At 41.9% G+C, this 21,059-nt stretch overlaps 1 protein-coding gene across 10 annotated transcripts in view; it reads left to right on the forward strand.

The window, feature by feature from the left end:
* The first annotated feature begins 1,981 nt into the window (after window positions 1–1,981).
* Window positions 1,982–21,059, forward strand: part of ZNF644 (zinc finger protein 644) — a 57,753-nt gene continuing 38,675 nt past the window's right edge. For 3 of the 10 annotated variants that reach the window (XM_077333050.1, XM_077333051.1, XM_077333060.1), the window contains exons 1-2: window positions 2,078–2,324; window positions 3,723–3,779. In XM_077333050.1, the coding sequence (XP_077189165.1) occupies window positions 2,086–2,324; window positions 3,723–3,779 (296 nt within the window). In that variant the 5' untranslated portion in view covers window positions 2,078–2,085. The other 7 variants (XM_077333053.1, XM_077333055.1, XM_077333056.1 and 4 more) reach the window with 7 other exon arrangements.

Here is a 21,059-nt window from a genome sequence, read left to right on the forward strand (position 1 = left end):
GATGCTTTAGGCTGATCCTGTGTCAAGCAGGGGACTGGGCTAGATGGCCTATATGGCCCCTTCCAACTCCATGATTCTATTATTCTATCTTTGAACTCTCCTTTTTAAGTTTACCCTGTGTCTTCTTGGTCTTTCTTTATGCAGCAGGTTAATATTTTGATATTCCATATTACTTTTGTTTCAGTTGACTGTTATTTTCCCTTGAATGTGATTTTGTTATACTACTATTTCAATAGGCTGGTTTCTTTTTTTTTAAAAAAAAGGTTGAAATTGTTGGTTTTTTTTAGATTTACATTGGTGTTCCACACCCTCTGATTTTCAGCAGCTGCTGTTTTTATTTAAATAGATAATTATCAGGTATTTTAATGAGTTTATGTTGGTTAGTGTGCTATTAGCAGCTTTAACCATTCTGGGATAAAAATATTTCAAAATAAATAATAAAGACATCTCCTTCCTCACATTTTAAAGTGAATCAGGTGTGGGTTTTTTGAAACCCCTTTTATTGTTTTTTATTATTGATAATAATAATTCAGAGTATGGATGAAAATGCATTATAATTTATTTATTGCCCGATGAACAAATACTTCTCCGATAATCCTAAGAGGCCTTGCTTTGGTTGCTTCCACCTTCTGGGGTTAGATGGGTGGTGTCTTGAGAAAGGGGTTTCTCAGATGTGACACCATCAGTGTCCTCTGCCAGCAGGTGAACTTTTGTGTTTCATTTGGCATAGGGTTGCCCAATTTGGTTTACAAAATTCCTGGAGTTTGGGAGTAGAACCTGTATATGGTGGGGTTTGGAGAGAGACTTCAGCAGGGGCTTATGCTACATAGTCTATCCATCAAAAGAGCCATTTTGTCAGTGGACTGATATCTATCGCCTGACAACCAGTTGTAATTTCAGGAGATCTCCAGGTCCAGCATGGAGGCTGGCAATCTTATTCTATATTTGACATATTTAGGATATGTCCCCCCACCGGCAGGGGATAAGGGAGTAAGTTTGTCAGGTCCATGTTGGGGAATCCCTGGGGTTCAACACTATAGAGTCCAGCCTCCAAAGCAGTCACTTTCTCCAGGATAACTGATCTCTGTAGTCTGGAGATGAGCTGTAATTTTGGGGGACCCTGAGGTTCCACCTGGGGCGTGGCAACCCTTGGCATATTCCCAGTAATAGTTATTGTCCTTCCTCCCTGGTTTTATTTATATTTGACCTTCTAATCAGTCGTTTCTAGACTCAGAGCAGAATTCAACATAATTGAAATTGCATATCAAATTCTAAAAAATACAAAAAATAGATGTTTAGATTGAAGACTCAAAACATCATAAAATTACAATACTAATATCGGCCATGACGGTTTATTATATGGGGAAAGGGGTGGTCGGATTATAATAACACAACCCTCACCGGTTCCGATAGCTTGTGTTTTTGCTGCATTATGTTATCATCATTTTAAATAAATGCTTTTAATTGCTCAAATGTTTAAATGTGCCCTGCTTTGAGGACCTTGTTCCGGTGAAAAGGTGGCATCAAAATGTTTAAAATAAATTGCTGCTCTGTTGGGACTTTACATCTTAAGGTTGCATGAATTGTTTTAGGGATCTACTTCTGGCAAAAAGCTTCAACACATCTAATACACTTCTGTCGTGCATTTTTCTCCTGCCCTTCCTCCAAGAAAGTCCGCCCCGCTGAAGCGCCAGCCCAGCGAAGTGAGTCATCGGGGCCACCCAGTCAGCCGAGGAGAGCCGGGTTAGGAACGCCGGGCTCCCCCGCGTCCCAAACAGCGACCTTTCCACAGGCTTTCAAAGTTGGCCCTCAGGAGTTATCCCTCGAGCTCCCTTCAGCGTGTGCCTTGTGTGCGGGGCGGGGGGGGGGGCACATGCCTTCACACCTAAGTTGCCCCGCGAAGGGCTCGATGTGAGCGCCGGCCTGACTTAAGAGCTGGGCAGCCACAGCGCACGCGCCTCGCGCGTCGACGAGGGCGGAGGGGAAATGTGTGCGAAAATCCGAAGCGGCGTGGTGCCGTCATGACGCTGTACGTAACCCCCCCTCAAGTGACGCACGCCCTGGCGAGCCCGTGAGTTTTCCGTTATGGATAATATTTTTATTATTATAAATAATTATTTTTGTGGGTATGGGCAAGTGACCGTTGGGGGAGGGGGAGCCCCTCGCGGTGTCGAGGGCCGAGCGTTGTCGGGAGCGCGCGCTCCGGAGAGCCCGAGGGGCGAGTGGGGGAGGGGTCTCCGTTCCCTCCTGTCGCATCAAGGAACATGGCGGCTGCCGCTGGTGCAGCGGAGGGACTCGGCCAGGCCGGGCCGCGGCCGCCCGGGGTGAGTGGCGACAGCGAAAGGCGGCCTCGTGAGCGGGGGGTTCCCTCCCGGGCGACGTGGGGGAGCGCAGCGGTGGGACTGGAGCGGCCTCCTCCTCCCGCGAAGTTGCCGCCGGTCCGTGAGTGGGCCGGACACAAAGGGCTGCTGCGCCGAGGAGGGTTTTGTTCGGTCACATGAAACGGAGTAGCCAGTCAACGGGGAGACGCTTCTGGCCTCCGAGCAGCAGGAACTTTGGGTGGTGGGCGAGGGGAAAGCCCGGAGCGGTAATAGCGGTGGTGACCCGCGCAGGCCGCAGAGTGAGGTCACCCTGGCGGCGGATGGGCACCGCTCTGTAAAATCGCTCGGGGAGGCTGGCAGGCTTGTGCCACCCGGCCTCACCTTGCCGAGGACCGAGGATATTCATATTTTGTAGGTGAGGAGAGCACTTGGCGAGGCTTAATTGGTGGTGCAGCACTTCAGATTGCCTTTGCCCCCTCTGCAAGTCACACCAGAGGCAGGAGATAATGCTGTGAAGCCTGCAGCCCTATGCACACTTACTTGGTAGTGAGCCCCATTGGTTACAGTGGTTCCTTAGGAAACATTCCTTGGTTCATACTGCTTGTTGGCCAGTTCTGTGGCTCCTTGTGGAATTCAGGAACTTGTTAACTAATGCTGCATGATCCAGTTTCTTCAGGCTTGGGAGTGGAATGTGCTAGTTACTGCTTTGCTCTGTTGTGTGGTTCCTAAACTTTCTGTTCTGGTTCCTGTGGAGTGTTAAGGCCTGTCATTTTATTTCTACAATATTTGAGTCCAATAGCACCATTAAGACTAACAAAGATTTATTCAAGGTGTGAGCTTTCATGTGCATACTCACTTCCTCAGACATCTGAGGAATGTCTGAGGAAGTGTGCATGCTTACGAATGTACACCTTGAATAAATCTTTATTCAAGTCACACCTTGAATAACTCTTTATAGGTCTTAAAGGTGGTATTGGACTCAAATTTTGTTGCGCTACTTCAGACCAACACAGCTACCCATTTGAAACTGTCCTTTTATTTGTTATGGTACAACCTCTGAAAATATAGGACAAGAGATCTTGTCCGGGGGGGGTGGTGATACTGTGTAATTAACACAGATGTATGTTACTTGGTACCTGCTGCAGCCTTCATACTCTCTTATAAGGCATGCTAAGTTGCTATCTATTAAAGATGCTGTGTATGCTTTATACATCTGTTGCCTTTCTTAGTGTTTAGCATTAATTTGCCGAGTAAAAAAGAGTTTTAATATATCGATCCTGCAAAGTTTGTTCACTTTTTAAACAATTGCTTAACTGTTATATGCAATCATTGTTGAAGAATGTAATTGGTTTTTGATTGGCAGTCTAATGCTTTTAAATTTTTACTGTATGTCTAATACAGATGCAAGATTCAAGATGTGAAAGAATTTGGGCTGAAGAGTTTGCTGCTTAAGCATAGGTAAGATTAAAGGACACCTCAGCTTAACATATTTTGCTTCTCTCTGCCTGACAAGAAAATAGTTTGATGAAGAGGATTTGAGAACCTTTGGAATCTCCAAAGCAAGCTGTACCTCAGTGTACCAAAACAATGCTATTATTTTTCTTACAGAATGACACTAAAGAAAAGGTCAGTGTGACAGGACTTAACATTTGCCAACACAGATGGTGCAGGAGGCTTGGTGGAAAGTGCTGACTCAAGAAAGCAATTTTTGTGAACTTTTAGATGCTGTGAAACTACTTGTTATCTGTCAGAGATTCCACAATTTTTGCCTTTTCTCACATGTGTTTAGAGTGTGAGATGGGAACCAGAGAAAACAAGGATCTGAAAATGTTATTTGGTTCATGGTAAATTATGAAATTCAGATATAACCAGAAATTTGCTAAGCTATGGACAGTTGACACCATGCAATGAGAAGTGGTTTAGGATTTGTTACAGGGCTACATTTTGGTGTTCTTCTAAAAAACCCTATGTTTTCAAAATCAAAGGATGCCTATTTTGAGTACATCTCAATGTATTCTGATTCTTGGACTTTGGGAAGGTTTGTGGTAATGTACTATTCTGCATAAAGAGAGTGAGTGAACTAATTTTCAGAAATAGGTTTGAAATACTGTTTTAGCCACATACTGACGTAGTCGCCAGCCACTCTCTTATGCTCTGCCTTCCTTTGCAAGATTGGACAAAATAGTGATCTATCTTGTAAGTAAGGATTACTATAACAATGGATATTCAGCACTGACCAGCCATGGATAAATACCAAACTAGCACAAGAAAAATGCCTTGTATGTTTTGAAGAAAAATGAATGTAACATAACCTATATGCTTTATCTCACATGTTCCTCAAGGTGTATTTTCCTTAGAGTGTCTGTTTAAATTGTATTCTTCCAGTACCTTCCAGCACTGTACATGATTCTCCCCCCCCCCCCCTTTGTCCTGACAACAGTCCTCTGAAGTGAGTTAGAATGCGAGAGTGATTGGCAAAAGGTCACATTGACCGTTTATGCACTGGGAACTTCAGTGCCCCAGCTCCTGTGCAAGAGCACAAATTGGGGGCGGATGAGGTGCACCAGGCCAAGTGCTCCCCCGTGTAGGTGCAGGAAGAGGTGGGGCAACCTGCCACGACTAAAACTCCAGCCTGCAGCCCGGCATGAAACCTCCAGTGCATAAAATTATCATTGGGAGCATTATGACTGAGTGGTGATTTGAACACAGATCTCTAGTTCTATTCAGCACTCTTCCACTATACTACATCAACTGATATATAATAGTTATGAGTCTTTTTCAGTTTTTCATCACATCCCCATGTATTTCCTTACAGATCATTTGATGCTTAGTATTCAAGAGTGCTAAGACAAAATTGGATCTAAATCTCCTGTATTGGCTAGTTCAGGATATTGCTAAATCCACAAATAGGAATTTCTTGTCAAGAAATCTCCCCCAAGATTGGTTTAGGCTAAACTTCTATATTATTAGAATTTCTTTGAAATCTTTGTGAAACCTAGAAATAGTTATTTGTTTGAGATAATGGTAATTTTAGAACTGATGGATCTATGCTTATCCTGAAAATACACAGTACTTACTTAATTTCACTTTGATTTTATTTCATTGTTAAAATTTGAGAAAAATGCATAGCTTGTTTGATAGCTTATCACTGGCCAGATTATTTTAAAAAAGAGTATGCTGCTCTTCCAGAGACTTAGTCAGATTGACTTAGTGAAATTAAGATATCTATGTCCCTTCTCTTGTTTTCTGTTCCCTTCTTCTGTGTGCATCTTAAATAGATACAGAGAAATTGGGTCTAAGGGTCAGTGATTGGGGGAATGCTGCAAGAGCTGCTTCTGCAGTTGCTTTGGGGTTCCTGTGGTGAGCAGGTAGTGGTGAATTTACTGCTTTTTGTAGGGGATTGGACTAGATGACCCTGGAAGTCCTTTCCAAGTCTATGCTTCTTCCATGTTAGCTCCCATCTAAACACCAAACATCTATTTATTTTGTAGCCATCCTTTTTCTCTATATGCAGAGGGTAAAGGTAGGGAAGTATCAGCAAGTGAGAAGGCACGTGAGCTGGTTCTGTTCTTCAAGGAATAGCTCCACCTCTCCATACATTCAGATTAAACCTAGAAGGCGTAGAGTGCAAAAGGAAGTGCCACTGTGTGCACAAGCAGGGCACTCAGGAAGCTGGTAGCTTTTGCTTATTTCTCCCAGAATATCTGCCAAAGGGGCAGAGGGAGAAATACACCAGGTAAGGATCTAAGCATTCTATCATATATGCTATTTCAGAAACAGTTCAGTGTGGTTTATTATTATTATTACATTTGTATACTGCCATCCCCTGAGGCTCATGGTGCAGGTGGCTAGAAGCTGTGTACAAGGTTATACTTTTCATTCAGGATTTGTGCTGTTATTTTAAGGCTGGAACAAGTTAAAGGCTCTGTGCAATCTTCAGAAAGTAGTTGCCATACCATAAAGTTCTCTAAATCTGGGGCTCAGTGCTATTCCTTTCTCTCTTCCGATAACAGAAAGTCCATGGTTCTTCTGAGAAACAACTACTAAATCAGATGAGTGGCAATGACATATAAAACAAATGTGATATATATGTAAGTCTTGGGCCTATCACTTATTAAAACAGGTCACCTGTCATAAGAATGAATTGTCAGATGCCAGCTTTTCTTTCAACCTCAAGATTTTCTGGATCCTGGACAGAGGCTTAAAGAGCAGAGAAGATTTTAGCTGCTGGATTATTAGTTTATCACAGAACACAATGCTTATGTTTGTTTAATTGCCATAATTCTTTAGGTTTGTGCATTTTAGTAAGTTTAAATGTAGTATATGAATTGTCCATTGTCCAGTTTAGCTGTTAGAATTTATTTGCTAAGAACAAAAAACTCTTGGGTGGAAAATGTGAAGGCTAGAAAACTGTTGAATTGCTGATATGTGAAGTTCTCTCCTATCTGGGTGCTGGAAAAGGGGCTTTTAATGTTTTTTGCCCCTGCATACAGCTGCTGTTGTTAGATAGTGAGTGAAATCAAACACATTTTTTGATTTGCAGATGACTATTTTGGAACTAATAAGAATATCACCTTACTTTTGACTCTTTTATGTGATAATTTGCCCTCTGATTGGGTTTATTGCCAGTCTCTAATAGTATTTATAGTAGTTGTCTGAAAAGAGTTTGCATTTATCCAAGGTTGTGGGTTGAAATGGTGAATTTTGTGATTGTATAAATCAGGGGTGGCCAAACTGTAGCTCTCCAGATGTAATGGTGCCGGCAGGGGCTCGTGGGAATTGTAGTCCATGGAGAATCACAGACCATTTATGCGCTAGAAAATTCACTGCCCCAGCTCCCGTGCAGGGGCAAAAATTGGGGGCAGATGAGGAGCACCAGGCCAAATGCTTCCCCGTGTGGGTGCAGGAAGAGGTGGGGCAACCTGCCATGACTAGAACTCCAGGCTGCAGCCCAGCATGAAACCTCCAGTGCATAAACGATCACAGTTTGGCCACCCATGATATATAAGTACACATTATATAAAATTATAAAATGGTTCTGGAATGCCTCCTGCTAATAATTCTGGATATCCTATCACAGAAACTTGGCTTTGAACTGGGTTCGGCTACAAACCCTTGTCTTTAACATATACTAGTATTATTCCAATAATATAAAGGTTTGAATTGATTAAAATATAACATTTAAACCACAGTGAATTTACTTTTTTCCACTCTGATATTTCAGTGCAAGTATTCGTTGCTATTCGGAAATAAAAACATGGAATAGTTTTTTTTTTAATTTGGTTACTAAATGTGGGTAGAAATAAACATGGTAAATCAAATCATACTATGGGTTGGGGGTTTCTGGCAGAAATGATTGAAGCTATGTCTTCAGGACTTTGTAAACTTATGGCAGAAAATACCACCTCAATTGCTGTTGAGATTGCTCTGCTATAGTGTAAGTGAAGTAATAGTCATAGTTTTATCCAGATTCTAATTTTTTAAAGTATTTCTTTTGTTGGTCTGCATCTCTGACTTTGGAAATAATGTGAAAATGTGTTAAAGCTTGTGTATCACCTTTATCTCCCCAGTCCTTCTGAATCCCAAAGCAAAGATGCTCCAAAGCATCTTGTTCCACAGAAATTGCAAGGTATGTTGTGTACCTTCTACTTTTAATTGAGGTTATCGTTGCACACCGTTAAATGATTTTTCTGTTCTCAGCAACATAATAGTTTTCTGTTCACTTGAACGCATAATAGGAATTTGGGTTCTCAAATGAAAGAGGTCAGGGAAAGCTGTCCAGAGGCCTATTGATACTGTAGCAGCTGTTTTACCTGCTACTTGAAGAATACAAGTTAAATCATTTGAGAGAAAAGAGAAATCAAACTGTTTCTTGTAGGAAAGAGACATGATATAGTTACTTTGAGATGTAGCGTGGATAATAACTGTTTTTAAACTTGAGGGGCACTGGGGTGGTAATTCAGTCTGGCTAATTAGTAGTTCATTTTTAGTCCATGTAGTAGTGTTTGGCATTTTTAAATTTAGGACAAAACTGAAAATGACATAAGATCTACTTGAAATTGTCTATTAAAATCATATATCTGGCAGTATGTTGACAGATTATTGTGTAAAGTGATAAAATGAGATTTTATTCCAGCATATATAACATGATATGTGATGCCAGTGCCAGTTTGAATGTTTGTTAAAAGAACACATTTATAATGGATTAAAAATGAATAGATTACATCCTAGTAATAGAATCCATTGGAGACTCAACGTGGTGTTTTTTAGTAGCCAAGGCTGATAATTTAAGTAATAGGATCAGGATCTGATCTTGTTGTAATATAACATAGAAGTAAATCAATATTATAACCAACCCCATTGATTTACTCTTAATTTTGTTCTATAGTTTCGCATTCTCTGACAAATTTCTTCAGTTGTGTGATCTGCCACTTACTGTATATACTCACATATAAGCCAAGTTTTCCAGCACAGTTTTTAGCACTTAAAAGCCCTTCTCGGCTTATACAGAGATAATTGATTAACAGTCTGCCCCCAGCCATCCAATCGCAGCATTGCATTTGCAACTTGAGCTCTTTGCAAGTGAGCTAGTTGCCTCCAGCTAACCATTGCCTTGTGCAGATATCTTGAAAGCTTACTCTGGCAGCTTGTAGGACATCAGTGGTTTGTCTGAGGGATTCTGATATTTCTCCCCCTTCTTTTCTTAATCACTTCTTCCAAACTATTCTTTTGGTTTCTGTGGGTGAGGTGGGTTTTGGGGGTGCTTTGGGATTTACTGTTTTTTTAGTGTTTCTTCTTTTATCTGAAGGGCAGCATTGTTTGCCCTTTCTTCATGGAGTTTCTTTTAAAAGTTGATTTTTACAGTTCTTTTTTCAGTTTTCAGTTTTACAGTTCTTTATTTCAGTGTTTTATTCTGGGAGGCACTGTAGCCGCCAGTTTGGTAGCTGTTGTACTTGCTTTAGTAGGTTGCCAACTTTGGGTACTATTGTTCTGCTCTGGTTTACTGGCCTGGGGGGCACTGTTTGGTTCTCCTGCCAGAGCTGTTCTCACAGAGCAGTTCTGTTAGTGCTCTCTCAGGGTGTTTAGCATCAAGAGAGGAAGGGAAGGCAATTGTAAGCTGCTTTGTGACTCTTGGTTAGTGAAAAGTGGGGGTACAAAAACCAGCAGCTATTCATCCTCTTGACTTTTCTGTATTTGTCAGGAGGGAGGCTGGATAGCCTGTGATGATTGAGCATGGATTAAGCGCTTAGGCCACCCTGTAAATTTACCAGTAGCCTGCTGCATTTCCCACCCTTGGCTTATATGCGAGTCAATAAGTTTGTCCAGATTTTGTGGTAAAATTAAGTGCCTCAGCTTATATGCATGTATATACGGTGGCTTGCCTTGTCTTTCTCTTAGTTTGACCACAATTCTGCTTTCTGTTCTGCTACAGGCCCTGTTTCTATATTGTTTTAAACCTCTGTTCTTTGCTTACTAATGTTACAAAGCTTGCAAATAATGTGCTTAAAATGCAGTTTTCAGTTTTGTAATGTCCTTTTTATTTGAGTCAATCCTCTGTACTCTCAAATTATTCTTTCACCGAATCAAATGAGATGGATTTTGGGTTTATGTGTTGCTTTGGCATATGCATTGTCAGCAGCATTCATTGTTTAGTGCACTAGGCAGTGAGTAACCTGTTGATTGCTGAGCTCCTTTCTCTTAAAAATATTACTTGACTTCTGAAACCAACAAATGCTCTTTAAATGGAAATGTAATTTTTAGAGGAGAATCTGAATTTGCACATACCCCAATATATAATGAAATGGTAATTAATTACTCAGTCCTACAGTTTATTAGTGAATCTGTTACCTGTTTTGTAAACAGGCATGTAATTTAAAGAACAGAGTAAGCTCATTATATTCATGATGACAAAGTCGCACATGCCATGATCATGAGAACATGCATACATAAAGTGTTTGTGATCTAATTTATAACTCTTGATGAATTAAAATATACACATTCACAATTTGCAATGATAATTCAAAAGGAGAACACTTTTGCCATCATTGTTTTAAAGTGTTAGTACTTTCTTGCCCTTTGCTGTCACTTTTCTCTCTGTATGACTCTTCATCTTCCTGACACATTGCTGGAATCATTCTCTGTCATTCATTTGGAATGCTCTGCCTCATGACATACATGCTGACCTCTCCATTTGTCCTATGAAGTGATGGTGAAGATTCACATTTTTTAAGCTTTTCCTACCTATCTTTCTTCTCATTCTCTTGCCCTTTGATGTCATACTCCAATTTCTTTGTAATTATGGGCTTGCAGTCAGGCTTTGTGTTTTTGACATCTATAAAAAGTTTTAGATACTTTCTTGAACTGTTGCTCTAGTAATAAATATCTGTTCCATTTAATATTTCTGTCAAGGCCTTGGAGGAGGAGCGTGTCTCATGGCTTAAGTGCCACTCAGCGCTTAACACCCACTCAGGGTGAGTGCCTACTCCTCCAACCTGCTTGCCTGTCCAGCAGCTTCAGATTGACTTCAACCCCCACCCCTGACCACCCCCTCCTTCCACTTCCCTCTGAGGCTGCAGATCCCTGCTGCAGAAGAGCTGCCCCTGCTGGTGAGTTCCCTAACAGCTGCCTGCAGCCTTTCCAGTTCCTGGGGGGATGGGGAGGCTGTCCACAGAGTCGTGTGTCCCCCCCCCCCCAATCTAGCACCCACTGTATTCCTGAATGCAACAGGCTTAGCCCCTAGTTAGTTAATATTACTTTTATACTCCAATTTTCTGCCATCATGGAACTGAACATATCATACATAAATCCTCCAGGAAGTCTCCGATCTCATGATTGTTGCTTAACTTCTCCAAGTGTTTTGTGATACATCTTCCACTTATACCCTGGGACTACCTCCAGAATTGATTTCTGTAACTCACAGTACTCTGGCCTGCCCTTGTCTCTGACCCAGACATATGTACAAGAGGGTTTTGTTTTCAGCACTTGCTAAATTTCCAATTTTTTTATTGGGAAAATTGAGAAAGCTCTCAGATCATCTTGCATTCTCCCAGATTTATTTACATTCTGAGTGGAAAACTCCTTTCTTTAAGAAGCATTTAATCACTTTAAAAGAGAAAATATTTCATGGGAGATTTTTCATAGAATCATAGAGTTGGAAGGGGCCATACAGGCCATCTAGTCCAACCCCCTGCTCAATGCAGGATCAGCCCTAAGCATCCTAAAGCATCCAAGAAAAGTGTGTATCCAACCTTTGCTTGAAGACTGCCAGTGAGGGGGAGCTCACCACCTCCTTAGGCAGCCTATTCCACTGCTGACTGTGAAATTTTTTCCCTGATATCTAGCCTATATCGTTGTACTTGTAGTTTAAACCCATTTCTGCGTGTCCTTTCCTTTGCAGCCAATGGGAACAGCATCCTGCCCTCCTCCAAATGACAACCTTTCAAATACTTAAACAGGGCTATCATGTCCCCTCTCAACCTCCTTTTCTCCAGGCTGAACATTCCCAAGTCCCTCAACCTATCTTCATAGGGCTTGGTCCCTTGGCCCCAGATCATCTTCGTTACTCTCCTCTGTACCCTTTCAATTTTATCTACGTCCTTGAAGTGAGGCCTCCAGAACTGCACACAGTACTCCAGGTGTGGTCTGACCAGTGCTGTATACAAACTCTCCAAATTTTCTAGGATTTTTTTCTGTTGGAAAAAATAAAAGCCCTGAAAAGGGAGAGGAAAAAAGTATTTTATCTTTCCTCCCCTTTTAGGTTTTCATTTTTCTGTAGTGTAGTTGCATTAGACATCATAAATCCTTATCCATTGTTGTTCCTCTATATATTTCTGAAACAACCTAGGGGGTGGGACATGTCTGGCTGTCCAAGTTGGAATAGGGCCAATTAGGGTGCAGCCAGCTTTGTCCTGATTGCCCCTGCCCCTGCAGCTCCCACCCTCCATCCCTGGATTCTAGCCTCTTTGCTCTCAGACACCTCAGTGCCTGGAGCCAGCAGCAGGTAAGGGGAAAAGCCCTGGGCAAAGGATCGTGGTAGAGGGCCTCCTAACGAGGGCCTCTTGGCCTGCTAGGCTGGGCCTGCTGACGAGGGCCTCCCGGCCTGCTGATAGCTCATTAGGGACTGCTAAGGAGCTGACTAGCTGACTGCGTGCTGCCCAGCCCTGGCCTGCCCCACTTGATCTGGCTGCAAGCTGAGGCCCAAAGCCACCTTAAGTTGCCTGGCCAAGGGAGGTGGCCTTTTCAAGGCCTGTTCTTAGGAATAGGCTTTGAAGCTAGTATTCTAATAATATCCAAAGTAAATTATGAAATCTCCTATGAACCCTTTCTGGGATTAGGGTTTTGTTGTTGTTGTTGTTGTTGTTAGGTGCAAAGTCGTGTCCGACCCATTGCGACCCCATGGACAATGATCCTCCAGGCTTTCCTGTCCTCTACCATTCCCTGGAGTCCATTTAAATTTGCACCGACTGCTTCAGTGACTCCATCCAGCCACCTCATTCTCTGTCATCCCCTTCTTCTTTTGCCCTCATTCGCTCCCAGCATTAGGCTCTTCTCTAGGGAGTCCTTTCTTCTCATGAGGTGAGGTGGCCAAAGTATTTGAGTTTCATCTTCAGGATCTGGCTTTCCAAGGAGCAGTCAGGGCTGATCTCTAGCACTGACCGGTTTGTCCGCCTTGCAGTCCAAGGGACTCGCAAGAGTCTTCTCCAGCACCAGAGTTCAAAAGCCTCAATTCTTTGACACTCGACCTTCCTTATGGTCCAACTTTCACAGCCATACATTGCAACTGGGAAGACCATAGCCTTGACTAGACACACCTTTGTTGGCAAGGTGATGTCTCTGCTTTTTAGGATGCTGTCTAGATTTGCCAAAGCTTTCCTCCCTAGGAGCAAGCGTCTTTTAATTTCTTTGCTGCAGTCCCCATATGCAGTGATCTTGGAGCCCAGGAAAATAAAATCTGTCACTACCTCCATTTCTTCCCCATCTATTTGCCAGAAATTGAGAGGGCCGGATGCCATTCGTTTTCTTGATGTTGAGTTTCAAGCCAACTTTTGCACTCTCCTCCTTCACCTGCATCAAGATGCTCTTTAGTTCCTCTTTGCTTTCTGCCATTAGAGTGGTATCATCTGCATATCTGAGGTTGTTGATATTTCTCCCTGCAATCTTGATCCCAATTTGTGACTCATCTAACCCCACCTTTCTCATGATGTGCTCCGCATACAAGTTAAATAGGCAAGGCGGCAGTATACAGCCTTGCCGAACTCCTTTCTCAATTTTGAAGTTTTAGGCAGCCTAAATTAATTGTTGCCAATTTAGGCCAGCCAAAGTTAGTTGAGCATGCTTTTGCTAATTTACCTAAAAAACCAAATAGAGATGTAAATAACAGACACCTATAGTAAATCTATCAGTTCCCCCCTAACAGTAAGCTAAATGCTATGGATAGTCCAGGCTAGCCAAATGTCATCGAAGCTAAGCAGGATCATCATGACCAGTATTTTGATGGGAGACTCCCAAGGAATGCCAGGGTCACTATGCAGAGGCAGGCAGTAACAAATCACTTCTGATTGTCTCTTGCCTTGAAAGCCCTACATAGTGGTGTCAAAATCATTTGTCACAAGTTCTGGATCTGAAATAAATGTCGCTTTCTTGGGTTAGGCCACGTATGCCATAAAATATAATGCCAGCTATCAGAGAGATACTTTGTAAAAGACAAAGGCAAACCCAAGTAATTATATTTTTTACCCAAACTACAAACAAAAAAAAATTGATTCCTAGCAGTGGAAACTATTGATTTATTGGGGAACCCACAAACCCCCCAATAAACGTATTTAGTCATATGCAAGACTATTTCCCCCCAAGGGGATTCCATAAAAGTGGGGGTATCATACATTTCCATACAAATTACTTACTTTTTGTATATACAGCACTATTAAGAGATGATTCATCTTACTTCAAATAATAAGCTATTTTTTCAGTACCCCCTTCTCCCTATATGTTCTAGCCTTGGCAGTCAAGCATAGCTATGATCCATCTCTTGCTCTTCATTTTCTCTTTCCCCATCCTATGGCTGCAAATCTCAAGTAGTTACACTGGAGTTCCTCCTCCACTGCCCCATCTCCTTCCAACAACCCTATGTCATGGGCCAGGCTGAGCCCTGGGTCATTCAGATGGTGGGATCCTTGCTGAGGAGAGGTGGGTTCTAAACCAGGCTCTCCTAGATACCCTCACCTCTACTCATTATTCCTACATTTCTCACAGAAGGAATGGGGTGAGGTAAAAGCCTGACTGTGTTGTTTCTGAAGCCTCCATGTGGTGTTTTTTGTTCTCCCGTGATACCTTTTCCTTGATGGGCTGATAACAGGTGGGGGGAAAGGGGATCGTTGTCTCCCACTTCCACCCACACTTCATTCTACCTCCCAACTCCTCAGATATTTAGATGTGTAGCGGTATCCCTTTTTCGTTTTGCTCTTCCACTTGCTTCCAAAGTCAGGACTTTTTCCCCCTCAGCAGTGCACACCAACCAGCCCAGCTGTGCACCAGCTCTTGCGGACCTCCCTCATGGATATAATTTGAAAAAATGCAAAGCTAGTTGATGCAGTGATGGTAATGCTGGCTGCTCGGCTCTGCCATAGCACCCATGTAATGGCTTTGCCAATCCTTGCAGAATCGCTGTCAAAGGAGGGAGGAAGGAAAAAAAATATTTTTCCATTGGCGTTGCCATTCCACTTCCTCACTATTTTTCTTCAGGCTCATAGTCCCACCCCTAACCATTTCCTTTCTCTTAATAGCTTTGACCATATCACCTTACATGACAGCATCCCCCCCCCCTCCAAAAAAAAAAGACTATGACATTGGACAGACTATTGAAAACTGATGGTTTGTGAGGAAAGTGACTGAAAAGAATGCTGTTGAAGGTCAAGAGAAGAAATAGGTAGAGGAGAATGAGAGAGAAGCAGGGTGTGATAGAAAGACATGAGTGGAAATCTGCCTGAATATCACCATGTCCTTGAGGTATTGGCTGAATGTGGCTGTGTCACAGAACAATTTGGGAGAAAATCTTCACATTGACTAGAAAGCAGTAGGTTAGTGTGCTATTTAATGTGAAAGTGGAGAAGCAAGAAGACTTGTTTTGTATGGAGTTTTATATGTAAAAAAGCAAGTATTTGTTTTTGTGTGTTGTAATGTGTTTTCCTTTGGAATAGTTTCATTCAAGTTCTTTAATAAGAATAATAAAAATCAAAGAAGTTTTGTTGTGCAGCTGTATATATCTGAATGGTGGTGTATGTGGAACTAGACCGCAGTAGTGCTGCTGACTACCTTCACTATGATTGAAAAGAACACACGTTAATTGTTGCCACCTTCAGGCTTAAAGAGAGAGTGCAATAAGAAACATCTGTTTTATATGAAAAGAAAATGGCTATCAGCAATGAGTGCTGATGTGACAGCATGGCTTGCCCGCACCACTTTTATGTGTTCTCTGTTTTTTCAGTGGTTCTGTTTATAAATACCAGAATAAATAAGAAGTGTGACTTTAAAATAAATAAAAATAATTACAAGTCTCAGCTTTAGTCCATTAATATTTGTATTTAAATATTAGATTGCTCAGAAAGATGTAGAATAGCCTGGCTTTTTCTATTGCTTTAAGAATTAGATTCTGATCCATCAGAAATTATATTTTTTGGACATATTAAGAAAACAGAAGTGTTTTTAGCTCTATAAAATAGTTATGTTTAGACACTATAGATGGTAATGGAGCCTATGATTGTGTTAACCCTTGAAGTATTTTCTTAAATGCTTACAGACGGCCTTTGCTGCTTACTGCAGTGACATGTCAGTCACCTCTTCTTTCAACCAGTCTTTTCTTTATTTTGTTTATGGTTCGCCTTTTCACTAGGACTCAAGGCAGCTAAAATTGTTTGTGGCTTCATAGGGTGGGGAATGATTAAACCTAAAGCTCTAAATCTAGGAAAGATTTACTCTGAGGTTTGACAGCTGATTGGTATATCAGAGTGGCCTGTGAGTGGGTCTCAGGTTAAGGAATGAACCCAGTGGAATGGAAACAGTTGGGCGACATTTAGATGCCCTATAAATGTGGGGTATTTACTCTTCCATTCCTGATCATTGTTAAATTGATTTCACTCCTTGCTTATCTTTTCTTCTCTTTACCTAAATAAACTGTGCCTAATTTGCTCTGTGGTAGAGAGAACAGAAAGCGGTGATACTTTGATGGGCATACTGAGATGACAGATATGGAGCATCCTTTTTTCATGTGTGTCTTCACCATTTTATTGCAAACATTTGATTCTATGCAGAAGTATTGCAGTATTACAGAATAGAGTTTTTAACTTGCATGATTATATTGCCTTTGAAGAATGGAGGTACACCTGATTATCTTTCAATGATAATGGCAATTGAAGTATCTGTAATGAAATAATTCTAGATTACTGTTGTTTGTCCATGTTTATTGCTTTTAGTTGGAGCACAAAACATAGGAAATGGGTCTCAAACTATAAACTTGACAGAAAAAGCAATTTGAAAAAACTTAAATCCTCTTTATGTACACCAACCTGTCTCAATTCTTTTTAACATTGAGAAACCCCTGAAACATTCTTTAGGTTTTGAGAAACCCCAGAAGTAGCATCATCATGCAGGATATGCTTGGGAACTATAGCTATGTACATACCCATCTTACCCTCCCTTCCCATCCCTTCCCATCCCGTAATTGACCATTTTGGGAGGTGGGGCACAGGTCAACATGACCATATATCATCTGATAAATGTTTGACAAATTTTAAAAGTATATTAAAATCAATCCTGCCCATTCAGGAAACCATTCCAGGGCCATCAAGAAACCCCAGGGTTTCTCAAAATCATGGTCTCCTACCACATTTCTGGGCTGAGGGGAAGGGGAAGAGTGGTGGTGATCTCTCTCAGAGATTTGGCATGTCATCAGAAGAATCATGCACATATTAGAGCAGGGGTAGTCAAACTGCGGCCCTTCAGATGTCCATGGACTACAATACATCTGGAGGGCCGCAGTTTGACGACCCCTGTATTAGAGGGTATGATGTTTTATTCACTCTTGACACTTGAATGATGATAGTACAAAGTTTCAAACTGGGGGAAAAGCCCTTTCATTTATAAACTAATATTTGTCCTCTAAGTCAATCTACTTCAGTAAGAAGAAGAGGAGGAGGAGGAGGAGGAGTTGGTTCTTATATGCTGCTTTTCTTCTCTTTCTTCTCCCCACAACAGACACCCTGTGAGGTGGGTGAGGCTGATTAGTCAGAACAGCTTTATCAGTGCCGTGACGAGCCCAGGATCACCCAGCTGGCTGCATGTGGGGAATGCAGAATCGAACCCGGCATGCCAGATTCGAAGTCTGCACTCTTAACCCCTACACCAAACTGGCTATTTTAGCACCACATTTATTAAGTTAGTTTATGATTGTAGTTGGAAACTTGGGGACAAAAATGTATATGCTGTATTTTTCACAGATTGGAAAAAACAGAAGCTTAAGCACGAATTTCAGTGGTTGCTCTGATAATAATAATAGCAATAATATTAATTTGGATAGTGCTCCTCCCCATATGGGCTTGGGGCAGTTCACAACAATAAAAAAATCAATTAAATCAGTTACAATATTAAATTACAGCAAAATACAATAATATGCAATTAAAACCCCCATCCCCACCTCCTTCACACCCCCCACCATCTACCCCTGGCTGTGGATGACATCAAAATAGCTAAAGCCAAGAAAGAGGAGTTGGAGTGAGGTCAATATAACTTTGGACTTGCCCTGGTCTCAGCCATAGCCCTGGTGGTAAAGTGTCTTCTTGCAAATCCTGTGGAACTTTGACAGTTCCATTAGGGCTCAGATCTCAATAGGTAACTCCTTTTTCCAGGCTGGAGCCAGGGCCAAAAAGGCCCTGGCTCTGGTCAAGAATAGATGTATGTCCATGGGGTAGGGATCACCAAGAACTTGGGGTTAACTAGGTGTAGTGCTTTCCAGGGGATATACTGGGAGAGGTGGTTAGATTTCAGTTATTATTGGTATTTCTTCATATAACCGGTATCCTACTCAAGAGTATAAAAGCATGGTTTCAAGATAGGTTTCTATAAAGTCTTTTATTTTTTGTTTATAGGTTTGTCTTTGTAGTGAATTTGAACTTGCAGCTTGAAGAACATCAACCTGAAGTAAGTTGTAAAAAGTTCTGTAAATGTATGGCTTTATTGGACCAATAACAGATAACAATTACTCAAAAATGAAATGTTACATATGATATTAGTTGCTTTTCTCTGATAAATTCCATTAGATGAGCACAGGTTATTGTTTTCCTAATAACTGTTTGCTAGCAGAGACCTGCACAATTGAAAAGCAAGAAAACATTTAACAGACTGCTGTAGTCAGAATGCAAGAATAGAAAGTGAAGCTCCAATTTTACTGTTGTAACTAGAAAATGACAGCAGCTGTTTCCTTAGGAGGCTCTAGGCCAGTGATGGAAAACCTTTTATAGACCAAGTGCCCAAACTGCAACCCCAAATCCACTTATTTATCGCAAAGTGCCAACTTGGCAATTTAACCTGAATACTGAGGTTTTAGTTTAGAAAAAACAACCTCACACATTAACATCTTTTGTCTTAATAGAAAAACACAATAACAAAGCCCTTTGTTTTTGGACCATTTATTTTTAGGTTTTGTTCCCCTCTCCCTATTTTCCCCGCACTTTCCACTTCCTCCCTCCCTTCTTCACCATTGCTCCATTGAGAGGATTTATGCGTGCAGGCAGCGATGTGTGCTGTCTCTGGTGGGGCTTGGCCTGCCTCTCCTCTCCCTGGGCTCCATTCAGCTCAGTCTTCCTGCTCCTATCGATGCTTGCATATGCCAGCCCAGCTGAGTGATCCATCCTAGCCAATCACTTCCCGGGCCAGGGAACACGTGGGAAGAGTCCTCCCCATCCTCTGGGTGCCGGGAAGCCAGACCTCGTGCAGGCTGACTCAGCGAACTTTCTGCTGGGGCAATGACACGCGTGCCCACAGAGAGGGCTCTGAGTGCTGCCTCTGGCATGTGTGCCATAGATTTCCCACCATTGCTCTAGGCAAAGCAACAAGAAGAGAATGAAACTAATGGTGGAAAAAATAGTGCAGAATTAGAGTGTACACATGCTAGAATATGATTGTGATTTGGGATGGAATGAGGTGCTAAAAGGAAGAAGCCCTTATGTGTTGTCATGGGAAGGAATAAGCAGTTTGTGGCTCATTTAATCAAAAAGCTATGTTGAGTATCTTAGGGTAAATACAAAAGAAGCAGAATACATATGCCTGTTTATTTTGCCGTATGTATTTGATTTAAATTCGGTTTATTCTTTGTCCTTAATTGTACACATATCAGCTCCATATGTTTTATTCAGCCAATGTCTCTATGTTTAGATCCATGTGGCACATTTGATTGAAGCCTAAAATGGGTGATAAAATTGTTTGTCAAGGGAACGTAATTTGTGTGCAGTCTGTTCAGTGGTTGGGTGGTACTCAGTCTTGTAAGCATAGCAATCATGGAATGGGCATAGAATATGTGATTTGAATGATGAGGTAGACAGTAAGGTTAATATTGCCATTAGATCATCTGATTTTATACTGTGATCATAGTTTTTATTTTTAGGTTTCTGGATTTATCTTAAAGTTTCTGAAGAAATATCTGCTTTCTTTTGAATCTTTGGTGATATTTTTTGATGACAGATGACCTGTTAATTACTCAACCTCTCACTGTGAGGTCTAATTCAGTGGTCCCCAACCACCGGGCTGTGGCCCGGTGCCAGGCCGTGAAGGCCCCGGCACCGGGCTGCAGCTCCCTCTCCCCGCCCCCCCAGGCCGCAAGCTTCTTTTTGCGGGGGGGGGGGAGAGGGAAGCACGGCCGCATGCGCAAACACACATGCGCGGCCGGGCCGTGCATGCGTGGTTGCATGGGCGGCCCAGCTATGCATGCATGTGCGAAACTGCCATGCATGAGCGGCCGCCGGATTGCCCTTCCACACCCACCAGTCCGCAGCCTAAAAAAGGTTGCGGACCACTGGTCTAGTTGACCTGGCCAGGATAACCCTGGCTATACTGATCTTGTTGGATCTTGGATGATAAATAGGCTAAGGCTTAGTACTTAGATCAGGGGTAGTCAAACTGCGGCCCTCCAGATGTCCATGGACGACAGTTCCCATGAGCCCCTGCCAGCATTTGCTGGCAGGGGCTCATGGGAATTGTCGTCCATGGACATCTGGAGGGCCGCAGTTTGACTACCCCTGGCTTAGATGGAAGGCCAGGGCAAAGCAAGCAATAAACTACATCTGAATGTCTCTTGCTTCAGAAACTCTATAGAATTGCCATACTTCAGCTGTGACTTGATTTTTAGATTGTACTACACCTGAAAGAAGAAATGAGCACCTCTGATTAATAAAACAAACCTCATCCTGTCTTACAGATGCAAAATTTCTAGCAAATTTGAAGCCATGGAAAAATTTCCTAGAGAAAAAAATGAAATTTGTAGGAAAAATTAAAATATATACAATATTTTCTCTGAAACATACATTTATTTTAGCAGTATAAAATTATTTATCACTTAGTTAGCATATAAAATTATTCTTTGTCATATTCATGGGATTATAAATGCCCGTTTTCCACAAACAAAACTACTATTACTTGTATCATTTCATTTATGCCCCACCTTTTCCACAATGGGGACTTGAAAAATGGTCT

Source organism: Paroedura picta, chromosome 4 (genome assembly GCF_049243985.1).
Source record: "Paroedura picta isolate Pp20150507F chromosome 4, Ppicta_v3.0, whole genome shotgun sequence".
In the NCBI taxonomy this organism is placed as follows: domain Eukaryota; kingdom Metazoa; phylum Chordata; class Lepidosauria; order Squamata; family Gekkonidae; genus Paroedura; species Paroedura picta.